This window comes from Podarcis cretensis (assembly GCF_951804945.1).
Source record: "Podarcis cretensis genome assembly, chromosome: 13".
Taxonomy (NCBI): domain Eukaryota; kingdom Metazoa; phylum Chordata; class Lepidosauria; order Squamata; family Lacertidae; genus Podarcis; species Podarcis cretensis.
The window spans coordinates 54,790,589-54,803,813 of record NC_137182.1 but is presented as its reverse complement, the minus strand read 5'-3'; the positions used below and the strand labels follow the sequence as shown (position 1 = coordinate 54,803,813).

At 50.6% G+C, this 13,225-nt stretch overlaps 1 protein-coding gene across 2 annotated transcripts in view; it reads left to right on the top strand.

Annotated features, from left to right (window-relative positions):
* The first annotated feature begins 10,976 nt into the window (after positions 1-10,976).
* Positions 10,977-13,225, top strand: part of FXR2 (FMR1 autosomal homolog 2) — a 32,049-nt gene continuing 29,800 nt past the window's right edge. The window contains exon 1 of one of the 2 annotated variants that reach the window (XM_079951860.1): positions 10,977-11,327. In XM_079951860.1, the coding sequence (XP_079807986.1) occupies positions 11,277-11,327 (51 nt within the window). In that variant the 5' untranslated portion in view covers positions 10,977-11,276. The remainder of the gene's footprint in view (positions 11,328-13,225) is intronic. The other variant, XM_079951861.1, reaches the window with a different exon arrangement.

The window sequence follows — 13,225 nt, the reverse complement described above, 5'->3', positions numbered from 1 at the left end:
GAGGTCAAAAGTCCTGCCATAGAGGTATTCATGGAACCTCTTCACTCCAGCCACAAGTGCCAGTGCCTCCTTGTCGAGCTGGCTGTAATTCCGTTCCGTCGGAGATAGCGTCCTGGAAAAGTAGGCAAGCGGTGCTTCTCTTCCGTCTGGAAAACGGTGACTAAGGACAGCACCGATGCCAAAAGGTGAGGCGTCGCAGGCAAGGACCAGCAGCCTGGATTCACTGTACTGTACCAGCACACTGTCTGATGAAAGGAGAGCCTTGACCGCGTTGAAGGCCGCCGTCTCCCGATGACCCCAGGCCCAAGGCGTCTTAGGGCTAAGGAGTCGGTGAAGAGGCTCAGCCACTGTGGCTTTGTGGGGCAGGAACATGTTATAAAAGTTCAGCAGCCCCAGGAACGCCTGCAACTCCGTCTTGTTCTTTGAGGTGGGGGCCTGCTGGATAGCGCGGATCTTGGATGTGGTCAGGTGAAGGCCGGAGGCCTCGATAAGATAGCCCAGGAACTCTACCTGTGGAACGGCGATCTGGCACTTTTCCCTCTTTACCTTGAGCCCAGCCTCTTGGAACCTGGTCAGCACGGCACGGAGGCGCTCGAACAGCTGCTGGTGTGAGTCTGCAGACACCAAGACGTCATCAAAATATGGTACCATGCCCGGAAGCCCTTGCAGGAGACGCTCCATAAGGCTTTGGAAGATGCCAGGAGCCACACTCACCCCGAACTGCAACCGGCGGCAACGGAATGCCCCCCGGTGGGTGACGATCGTCTGGGCTTCAGCAGTGGCATCATCGATGGGCAGTTGTTGATAGGCTTGGGCAAGGTCCAGCTTAGCGAAGACCTTACCCTCACCCAGGGAATGCAGCAGGTGTTGGACAACAGGAACCGGATAAGCGTGCTGCTGAAGTGCCTTGTTGATCGTGCACTTGTAAGTCAGCGCAGATTCTCACTGACCCATCTGGCTTGACAGGCGTGACGATGGGGGTTTCCCACTTGGCGTGGTCAACCGGCTCCAAAACTCCTTGGGCGATCAGTTTGTCCAGTTGTTCGTCCACCTTAGCCTTGAGAGCAAAGGGAACCCGGCGTGGCTTTAGCTTGATGGGGGCGACTTGTGGATCAAGGCTAAAGGAGATGGGCGTACCTGTATATTGCCCCAAGGTGCCGTCAAAAACCTCAGCAAAGTCTTTGACCAGACCCTCAGTCTCTGCGTTAGAGATGCAGTTGATGCCGGTGACTTCCAGGCCGAGGGCATCAAACCAGTCTAGCCCTAGGAGGCTTGGCCGCTGACCTTCGACCACCACCAACCGGAGCAGGCCCGAAAAATCCTTGAAGGCGATCCGGAACCGGCCAACGCCTACCACGGGAATGTCGTTTCCCTGGTAGTCTCTCAGGTGTACGCGGTGAGAGTCGAGTTGCCTTTTGGACACTCTGGGTACCAGTCTTTTGATGGTGCTCCATGACACGATGGACAGGGCAGACCCGGTGTCGATCTCCATGTCACATGGAGCTCCTTCAATGAGCACCGTGACGTTCAGCTTGCGTTGCGTAGGCGAGTCGGTTTGGCCAATCGTGGTTCCAGACGGGCAGCGGCAGTTGGTGAGAGCAAAACAACTTTCCTTGGCAGACTGGAGTGAAGACTTGGACTTGCGAGTCGATGAAGGGGGGGTGTCAGACGGAGCCGATCGGCAGACCTTAGCGATGTGGCCCCTTCTGGAACACTTCCTACAGATGGCGTCTCTGAATCGACACTTGGCACGGGAATGGTTGCCTCCGCAGCCGGCACATTCCGGTTGGCCCTTGGACTTCTGTTGGAACTTCCTGCGCTCCCGCTTTGTCTGGTGCACGTCATCGTCTTCACTGGAGGATGCCTCTTCGTGATGCACTGGAACTGGCTTCCTAGCAAGACGCGGGCTGCTGGACTTGCGGATCTCCTGGGTGGAGCGTTCAGCAGCTTCTGAGGCCACAGCCTCCTCAATGGCTTTCTGTAGCGTGAGGTCTGGCTTGGCGAGGAGACACCGTTGCAGATGGATGTCCCGGACCCCGCAGACAATTCGATCCATCAGGGCATCGTCTAAGTCTCGGAACTCACAGTGCATTGCAGCCTGTCGCAGGGCGGTGGTGTAGTTGTTGATTGACTCCCCCTCTGCCTGGTTCCGGTGGTAGAACGCATGGCGGGCAGCAATCTTGGATGGCTTTGGTGCGTAGTGGTTGCGGAGCTTCTCTTGGATCGTGTCCCATGGTGTTGCCTGCACTGCTTCAGGCGCAACCAATGCTCGGGCCGTCTCAAACACCTCAGGCCCACAGAGGCTGAGGAATAGGCCCCGCTTCCGATCCTTTGATACTGCTGTCAGCTCGTTGGCTTGGAGGTAGCAGTCGAACCGAGCGAGGTAGGAGTCCCATGATTCAGAGGCTGGCGCAAACGGCGGTAGAGGCACAAGTGAAGCCATGATTCCGATGCTGGCGTGAAGGGCGATGGATGGAACACAGTGCTCTTAGCCAGAACAGTCAGCTCTGAATTGGTTCTGTCCAGTGATTTCGCTCAGTGATTTCGCTCTGTGATTCAGCTCAGTGATTCAGCTCAGTTCAGAGGCTGGCCGCATCTGGCTGTGCTCTGATGTCCATCGATCCCACCTTCGTCGCCAGTGTTAAGTTGTGGGTTGACATAGCAGACGACACAGCGATTTCTCCAAGTAGCTCTTTATTTTGTAAGCTGGAATAGAACTGACTGCAAACAGCTCAGCCGGCCTGCTTTTATAGGCAGCCGGCTGTCAACATTGTAGCAACAACAGCCCAGAGTTCCCGCCTAAAATAACTGACGTGGACCTGAGTGAAAACTATCTACAGACCTGAGTGAAAACTATATCCCCCTGCTGGCCCAGGGTGAAACTTCACTACATAACACTTCCAATCTGGGAAAAGTGACAACGGCCATTCCCAGCATCCCTGAGATTTTGGGTCCTGAGAAATGGGATAGAGGGGCAACATCCTTTTCCCACTGGGGAAAATATCTTCTCCAAGATGGGGGCATATATGGAGTGCAGGCATTAACACCCCGTAGTAACACATCCTGTGCCAATTGTTGAGAATGAGGTACAGGTTATACGCGGGTGGTGCTGTGGGTTAAACCACAGAGCCTAGGACTTGCACATCAGAAGGTCGGCGGTTCGAATCCCCGCCACGGGGTGAACTCCCATTGCTCGGTCCCTGCTCCTGCCCACGTAGCAGTTTGAAAGCACATCAAAGTGCAAATAGATAAATAGGTACCGCTCTGGCAGGAAGGTAAACAGCGTTTCCGTGCGCTGCTCTGGTTTGCCAGAAGTGGCTTAGTCATGCTGGCCACATGAGCCGGAAGCTGTACGCCGGCTCCCTCGGCCAGTAAAGTGAGATGAGCACCACAACCCCAGAGTCATTCGCGACTGGACTTAACTGTCAGGGGTCCTTTACCTTTGTTGTTGTTTAGTCGTTTGGTCGTGTCCGCCTCTTCGTGGCCCCCTGGACCAGAGCACGCCAGGCCCTCCTGTCTTCCACTGCCTCCCGCAGTTTGGTCAAACTCATGCTGGTCGCTTCGAGAACACTGTCCCACCATCTCGTCCTCTGTCATCCCCTTCTCCTTGCGCCCTCCATCTTTCGCAACATCAGGGTCTTTTCCAGGGAGTCTTCTCTTCTCATGAGGTGGCCAAAGTCTTGGGGCCTCAGCTTCAGGATCTGTCCTTCTAGTGAGCACTCAGGACTGATTTCCTTCAAAATGGAGAGGTTTGATCTTCTTGCAGTCCATGGGACTCTCAAGAGTCATGCTGGCCACATGACCTGGAAGCTGTACACCGGCTCCCTTGGCCAATAAAGTGAGATGAGCGCCGCAACCCTAGAGTCGGTCATGACTGGACCTAATGGTCAGGGGTCCCTTTACTTTTACCTATCCTCCTCTCAGTGGCTGGGACAGAAATGTGGGCTTCCTAGATACCCACTCCCCTGTGATTGCAAGTCCCTCGGGGCAGAGATCTACTGCTTTGTACTTTGCAAAACAATTTGCATGTTGTTGTTGTTGTTCAGTCGTTTAATTGTGTCCACTCTTCATGACGCCATGGACCAGAGCAGGCCTGGCACTCCTGTCTTCCACTGCCTCCTGCAGTCTGGTTAAAATTTGCAAGTAAGGTGGCGCAATCATCCTTCTCAAATCAGCTTTTCTTCTGGAGAACCCAGGAGAGCGGGATATCAGCCCCTATCCCTAGTGGAAATCTTTATTAGACCCCTCCTCGCTGCCCACTCCATCCTGCCCCCCAAGCTTGCTTGCTCTAGTCACCAAAACACACCTGATACAAAGCGCATCTTCACTTGTCTTTTTTGCCTCCCTGTTTTCAGCGACAGCAACGTCATCCATGTCACACGTGAAGCAACCGTTTGGAAAAGGAACAAAGGAAGAAGCTGTCTTTTGGTCCAACCAGCAAAATACTGCCAACACAACATAGATGCCATCCAACATAGGGACATCCTATTCAATAATATGGGATGTGGATGGCGCTGCGGGTTAAACCACAGAGCCTAGGACTTGCTGATCAGAAGGTCGCCGGTTTGAATCCCCGCGACGGGGTGAGCTCCTGTTGCTCGGTCCCTGCTCCTGCCAACCTAGCAGTTTGAAAGCATGTCAAAGTGCAAGTAGATAAATAGGTACCACTCCAGCGGGAAGGTAAACGGCGTTTCCGTGCGCTGCTCTGGTTCGCCAGAAGCGGCTTAGTCATGCTGGCCACATGACCTGGAAGCTGTACGCCGGCTCCCTCGGCCAGTAAAGCAAAATGAGCGCCGCAACCCCAGAGTCGGTCACAACTGGACCTAATGGTCAGGGGGTCCCTTTACCTTTATTCAATAATAACAATAATAGCAATAATAATAATAATAATAATAATAATAATAATAATAATAATAATGATGTTATTATTTATATCCCACCCATTTGACTGAGTTGTCCCAGCCAGTCTGGGTGGCCTCCAACATATAAAACATTAAACATTAAAAACTTCCCTATACAGAGCCACCTTCAGATGTCTTCTAAAGGTTGTATAGTGATTTATCTTCTTGGCTTGGGGGTCCTGCTTAGGTCCTGCTTGACGGTTTATTGTTATGTATTAAGCTTGGAGGGACGCGGGTGGCACTGTGGTCTAAACCACTGAGCCTAGGGCTTGCTGATCGGAAGGTCGGCGGTTCGAATCCCCACGACGGGGTGAGCTCCCATTGCTCGGTCCCAGCTCCTGCCAACCTAGCAGTTCGAAAGCATGTCAAAGTGCAAGTAGATAAAGAGGTACCACTCCGGCAGGAAGGTAAACGGCATTTCCATGTGCTGCTCTGGTTCGCCAGAAGCAGCTTAGTTCTGCTGGCCACATGACCCGGAAGCTGTACGCCAGCTCCCTCAGCCAGTAAAGCGAGATGAGCGCCACAACTCCAGAGTCGTTCATGACTGGACTTAACTGTCAGGGGTCCTTTAACTTTACCTTTTCTACCAAGCTTGGATCTTAGAACAACAGGCAGGTAGGATCCTAGAATGCAACAAGGATGGAAGCAGAATCAGCCAATCAGATGGGACCCATTGCGTAAATAATGTATATAAAGCCAGAGGTTTGGCGGGGTGGGAGAGAGGCAATTCATTCACTGTCTTACGAGCTTCAGTAAAAAGCATGAAATCACTACACAACTCTGAATATATTTCATTTACCATGATGGTCTTCTGGTTGGTCACTGTGAGACCAGGATGCTGGATCAGATGGACCACTGGCCTGATCCAGCAGGCTCTTCTTACGGTATAATAATAATAATAATCATTTTTATTTATACCCCACTCATCTGTCTGATTGGGTTTCCCCAGCCACTCTGGGCAGCTCCCAACAGAATATTAAAAACACAATAAAACATCAAACATTAAAAACTTCCCTTAACTGAATCTGGCCCAGGTTGCTCCTCTCAGATGTTCTGGGGACCTAATCTGGCTTTACTTCCTGGAGTAAAATCAATCCTAAAGAAAGCTCAACAACTTCAATCCTTTTTTTTAAAAAAAAGTCAACAACCTTGGCTGGCCCTATGGTCAGCCCCCACGGCCCTTCACTTCATCAAATCTGGCCTTCTTTGAAAAAAGTTTGGACATCACTGGAACTTTATTCGCCAGAGTAGCCAGAGAGAGCTCAGAGTGTGAAGCGATGGGCACTAGATGGAGCTCTAAGCTTTGGGAAGGAGGCCAGTGATATTTTGTTTTTTGTATGTGTCCAGAGATGGCTCCCATGCCTGTTTTCAATGGCCTCGTAAAATTACAATAAAAACATAATGGGGGGGATTTAAAATACAGGTTAAAAATACAATTTAAAATGCAGCCTCGTTTTAATAATAGCCCATAGATCAAAACCATAAAGGAGATCCATTTGGGGGGCCACATAAATGTCCATGGCTGCCATTTTTTGTGATGTAAATTCCAAACGTTACCAGAGACATCGTGGCTATTTGGTTTTAAGAGTCCCACAGTTCCCATTTTTGGGACCTCTTTGCCTCTTATACATCAGCTCCCAAAATGCCTGTTATGAAATAAGTGGTCTTTTTGCAAAGTTGCCTTGCGAAACGGCCATTTGTGTTTTGGCTTCACATCATTTTTCCCCCAATCTTTTTCCATTGATTTTCCAAAATGTTTTTTAAACAAACGAATACAGAAACAAACATAAATCTCAACCGTATTTAAGCCAAACTTAGTAACATTGTTAAGGGACTTCCTTGTTTCCCCCTGGTTGAATTTCAGTGTATATCATTTTAACGGTTTTCCAAAACCAATATTCTTATAAAATTAACTTAAGCACTTAAATCTCCCCCCCGCCCCTTTCCAGTTCAGTATTAAACATATTAATTCACCACATTACCTATTTAAATCCTAAGCCTATCTGTTATTTGCAAGCGTCTCCAATTAATTTAACTTAACATATTTAACTAAATAGTCTTTAAATTTCATCCATTCTTCTTGGTAATCCTCCTCCTTCTGGTCATCATCTTCATCTGCCAATCTTCCACTGTTGGTACTTCTTGTGTTTTCCAATTCTTAGCTAATAAAATTCGAGGAGCAGTTGTGGCATACAAAAATAATTTAACATCATAGAATCCTAGAGTTGGAAGAGACCCCAAGGGCCATCGAGTCCAACCCCCTGCCAAGCAGGAAACACCATCAGAGCACTCCTGACATATGGTTGTCAAGCCTCTGCTTAAAGACCTCCAAAGAAGGAGACTCCACCACACTCCCTGGCAGCAAATTCCACTGTCAAACAGCTCTTACTGTCAGGAAGTTCTTCCTAATGTTTAGGTGGAATCTTCTTTCTTATAGTTTGGAGCCATTGCTCCGTGTCCGCTTCTCTGGAGCAGCAGAAAACAACCTTTCTCCCTCCTCTATGTGACATCCTTTTATGTATTTGAACATGGCTATCATATAACCCCTTAACCTCCTCTTCTCCAGGCTAAACATGCCCAGCTCCCTTAGCCGTTCCTCATAAGGCATCGTTTCCAGGCCTTTGACCATTTTGGTTGCCCTCCTCTGGACACGTTCCAGTTTGTCCGTGTCCTTCTTGAACTGTGGTGCCCAGAACTGGACACAGTACTCCAGGTGAGGTCTGACCAGAGCAGAATCCAGTGGCACTATTACTTCCCTTGATCTAGATGCTATACTCCTATTGATGCAGCCCAGAATTGCATTGGCTTTTTGAGCTGCCGCGTCCCACTGTTGGCTCATGTCAAGTTTGTGGTCAACCAAGACTCCTAGATCCTTTTCACATGTACTGCTCTCAAGCCAGGTGTCACCCATCTTGTATTTGTGCCTCTCATTTTTTTTGCCCAAGTGCAATACTTTACATTTCTCCCTGTTAAAATTCATCTTGTTTGTTTTGGCCCAGTTCTCTAATCTGTCAAGGTCGTTTTGAAGTGTGATCCTGTCCTCTGGGGTGTTAGCCACCCCTCCCAGTTTGGTGTCATCTGCAAATTTGATCAGGATGCCCTTGAGTCCATCATCCAAGTCGTTGATAAAGATGTTGAATAAGACCGGGCCCAAGACAGAACCCTGTGGCACCCCACTAGTCACACTTCTCCAGGATGAAGAGGAACCATTGATGAGCACCCTTTGGGTTCGGTCAGTCAGCCAGTTACAAATCCACTGAGTGGTAGCATAGTCAAGACCGCATTTTACCAGCTTCTTTACAAGAATATCATGGGGCGCCTTGTCAAATGCCTTGCTGAAATCAAGGTAGGCTACATCCACTGCGTTCCCTTCATCTACCAGGCTTGTAATTCTGTCAAAAAACGAGATCAGGTTCGTCTGACATGACTTATTTTTCAGAAATCCATGCTGACTATTGGTGATCACAGCATTCCTTTCTAGGTGCTCACAAACTGTTTGCTTAATGATCTGCTCCAGAATCTTCCCCGGTATTGATGTCAGACTGACTGGGCGGTAATTATTTGGGTCCTCTCTTTTCCCCTTTTTGAAAATAGGGACAACATTTGCCCTCCTCATCTTTGGCTTCACATCATTTTGATGTGGCTTTCTTGGTGTGGCATTATCCTGAGGCATCTAATCATAGCCTGCATTTTTATTGAGGCTTGATCAGGGCCTGTATTTTAAAATGAGCTTAAAGATTTTCAAATGTTCATGCCAGGCAGAAGACCAGCTGCCTAAGAACCTTGGCAAAATGTTTATTCTCCTGGACAAGGGGCCCCCCTGATTTATAGCAGAAAACAATTCTCAAAGTCAAAGGGAATTACAGGCTGACAGCCAAGGTTACACTGACCCTACATATTACAGAAGATAAAAAAGAGATAAACATAATTAAGAGTGGGTAAATAGTAAAATAAAACCATGTGCCTCCCATTCAACTTGAGCCATATTTTCCTAAGGTTGAAAGGTCAAGAGCAGTGAAAAAGGCAACTGGCTTGGCTGGAGAAGATAGGTTTTCTTTCTTTCTATTTTGAGGCTGGAAACTGTTCCTTACTTTGAAAAGGTTTATTCTTCTAAAAAGCTATCTATGTTATGTATTAAATATATTGGCTTAAATGTAATTATGCAAAGGAATTAGAAGCTAAGAAATGTTAAATCCTTATGCTAGATTCTTATTTCATATAGTTGGAAGAGATCACAGGGGCCATCAGCCACCAGCCCAGCCCCCCTGCCAAGCAGGAAACATCATTAGAGCACACATATGGTTGTCAGGCCTTTGTTTAAAAGACCTTCAAGAGAAGGAGATCTTTCAATGATGATGTGAACTCAAGATCCTTGACATCTGTTTAAGATAAAAATTTGAGATTAAACCATTTGTTTTGGAGGGCAATAGGGCGAGGTGAGCTGGTAATTAAGGTTCCTTGTTGAGACACATGTAAGATATATTACTACTTATTTGTCATTTATAGATAGAAGAATATATATCTTTTTGTTTCCCATAAAAGGACAGAAGGAAATGGGTGTATCTTTTGTGATTGGTTCTAGCAAACAGCCAATAGGAATTTCAACCAGGCTGATTGGACAGAGGCAGCCACAGGAGGAGCAAGGGGGCTGGATTAAGGAAATATAAGTGCTGGCCAGAATGGCAGGAGGCCAGGCCAGAGCTTGGTAACCATATACCACTGTGCCTCATATTTATTTGTCTGACAAATAAATTATTATTTTAATTTCTCTATTGCTGCATTGAATATTTCATTCCAGCTAAGCGTTAACCACAAGCAGGGTGCTACAATCCCACAGTCGACAACAGTGCTGTTTGGATTTTTCTTTGCTTTATTAGAGACCTTTCAACAGGCTAATATTTTGACTATTAATGAGTCTCATTAATTTAATATTGATTTCTGAGTGGGTGTATACATACTGGAGTACCCTAAGAGTCTTTATTGCGTTTAAGGCTGAGGTAAAATATGCTAAGTTTATTTCTTCAATGATAGTAATAATAATAATTATTAGTATTAATAATAATAATAATAATAATAATAATAATAATAATAATAATAATAATAAGTATTATTATTATTAATAGTAATAATAATCCTTATTTCCCTCAAACTCCAATCAGCGCCGCGAGGGCCGCGAACCCGCAGCTCTGAGGAAAGGGGCGGGATAACAGCGCCTGCCTCTCGTGACTGACATTCGAGAAGAGGCGGGTGTCTAATTTTATTGGTCTACTGAAGGATGTAGGCGTGGCCAAAGGCCGAGTTGCGGGGAAGGGCTCCTCTCCCCTCATATTACCGCCCTGTCGATTTGACATGAAGAGAAATCCAATCAAGGAAAGGGAGAGCCTGATTTGTGGGCGGGACCCTGCCTGTGATAGGCATTTCCGAGGAAGAGGGGCGGGGCCCCCACAGCGCAGGACGCTGAGCGACGCCTCGCGAGTTCGAGAATACTGTTAAAAAGCGGGGCGGTGCTTATTCCGGAGGTGGGATATGATTGGCCAGCAGAGGCGGGACCCGCTCGAGTTCTGCCCCGGGGTTGGCCAACGCTCCGAAAGCCTGCCGCGCCTGCGCCTCGGCGCTGTGATTGGCGTCTCGGCAAACCCCGCCTTCCCTTTTCCATTGGTTGCTTGGGAGAGAGGGGGAGGGGAGGCGGGCGTGAGGAGAAACAAGAGAAGTTGTTTGAGTGGCGGCGCAAAGAGAGAGAGATAGAAAGAGTCACAAGCAGGCTCCTCCCTCCTGTTCCCCGCCCTTCGGCGCGAGCGCTCTCCGGCGATTGGCCAAAGGCAGCGGAGGCGCTCGGGGATTGGAGCCTCCGGCGCGCGGTGGGCGTGGTCCTAGGGCTCCTCCTCCTCCTCCGGCGCAGCGTACGCGCAGAGGCACGCACGGCGAAAGGGAGGGGGCGGAGCGCAGCGCGCGCGCTCCTTCTCTCTCTCTCTCTCTCTGTGAGGGGAGGTCTCGCTCGCTCGCTCTCCCTCCCTCCCTCAGAGGCGCGCGCGCGCGCTCTCGCTCCTTCCTTCTCTCTCCCTCTCTCGCTCTCGGCGGCGCCGGGGAAGCCGGAGGAGGAGGAGGAGGAGGAGGAGGAGCGGCGGAAGGCAGGCCGAGAGCGGAGTCCGGGCCGCGCCAGGCCGCGGCTGGGGGCCGGTCACGGTGGCGGAGCCGGAGGAGGCCGGGCCCCGCCCCGCCCCCATCCCCCCCCCACCGGCGGCGGCGGCGGCGGCGGCACCCCAAGCGCGGGGGGGCGGCGGCGGCGTTGGCGGTGTCCGGGGCGGCGCTTCCCCGTCTCCTTCCCCCTCCTTGGCGGCGGCCGCCCCTCCCTCCCCCTCGTCCCCCGCGGGGCCCATGGAAGGCCTGCCCGTGGAGGTGCGGGGCTCCAACGGGGCCTTCTACAAGGTGAGGAGGCCGGGGTGCGGGGACAGGCGTTGCCCTGGAGACCGGGGGGGCGGGGCCCCAGGGGTTGCCATGGAGATCCCGGGGAGGGCGCGAGGGGCGGGGGGCGGTGGTGGCCACGCTGGGCGCCCGGGGGGGGTGAGGGGGGGGGGAGCCCAGAGGCAGGGGGGTGTCTGTCTCAACTCCATCCACCCCCCCCCCAAATCCTGTACCCTGGGTTGAAATATTGGGGTGGGGGGAGACTCCTATTCTGTTGGGTGGCTTTTCTAGGGGCTATGCAAAAGCGAGCGTGGGGGAGGAGGGCATCTTTGGGGGGGGGGCTTAAGAGGAAGGTGAAAGTGAAGAAAGGGGGGGAGCAAGGGCTGCTTGGGGTTCTGCAAAGGAGACTCCCCCCCCCCTGGGCGTGGGGTTGAAGGGGTCAGAGGGCCCGTTGTGGGGTGGGGTTGAAATATGGGGGGGACGACTCCTCTTCTGTCTGGTGGCTTTTGCAAAAGCAAGCGTAGGGGAGGAGGGCATCTTTGGGGGGGGGGTTAAGAGGAAGGTGGGGTTGGGGGTTCTGGGAAGTGAAGAAAGGGGGAAGCAAGGGCCGCTCGGGGTTCTGCAAAGGAGACTCTCCCCCCCCCCCTGGGCGTGGGGTTGAAGGGGTCAGAGGGCCCGTTGTGGGGCGGGGGGGGGGGGCGGAATCTCTGGGCCTCCAGGCTTAAGAGGCAGGGCCATGGTTTGGGCGTGTGTTGCAGATCATGGGGCTGGGTGGACTGGGAGCGTAGCCTGAGGTTGCTTGCGAGTGGGGTCAGCGTCTATGGGTTAGAAGGGTTGAGTCCAGTGCAGCGCTCATGTCATGGCTTTGCAATGCTGGGGATCAGTTTAACAGAGGCCTCTGCTCCCTTCCAAAGGCCTGATCTCATGGAGGGAAGGAGGGGTCTCTTGTGTCACTTGAGCCTCATCTTGCACTTACCTGCTATTTTTATTTTAGTTTCCTCTATCAGACGCATCTTTGGAGTCCCTTCCCTACATTCTAAAGCCTGCCTTTCCTGGTAAGGTACTCCCTCCAAAACAGAGTACCTTGAAATGCCATGAGCGTATTAGTCAGCAGCCATCCAGCAGGCAGAAATATATTTATATCACAGTGCAGTCAAGTTTAGTGCTTCTTTATTGTGCAAGGAAATGAGGATGTGAGATCTTGTAACTGTATCTGTTTGCTGCTTGATTGGCACTGACACATGTTCCTTCTGACCTGCGGCTCTTCCCTCCCAAAGTGCTGCTTCCGCCCAGGTGCCGCAAGTAAATGTATTTATAAGGAAGGTACTCCAGTCCCACCCCTCCTTAAAGTAACTTCCTGCCTTATAGGGAATGACTCTGTATCTTTATGAAGCAGGTGCTGTTAAAATAGGGAGGAAATAAACTCACCTTGGAAAGTGCCACTGTTCAGTGGTGGGAGTATTAAGTTCCACGTTCCATGCCTGACATCTCCAGCTAAAAGGGCCTCAGGTAGGGCAGCGAAGGAAAGACCCTCGGCCTGGTCCTTGCTGCGTCTCATAACGGACCATACAAGGCCAGTGGTTTGGCGCAATAGGAGACAACTTCATTTGTTTGTGCTTTCAAATGTGTTGCAAGGCAAGTGGAGTGATGGGTCGCTCCCATCAGTAGGATTACTGTCACCCTGTCTTGCTATAATAAAATGCTGAGTTACTTTATATGTGCATTTTCCCTGATTAGTTCCAATGGGAAATTAATCGTCCATCCGGCTTGCACAAGGCTGGGCCCAGCTGAGATCTCAGCCTGCCTTCTAGATTCAAGGCCTGCTCTTTGTAGTTTACTGCTTTTGAGCACCCAGCCATGTTCAGCGGAATTACCTTTAGTGGGCTAAAAGCAGTTCTTCATTGTAGCAAGACTTGAGTTTC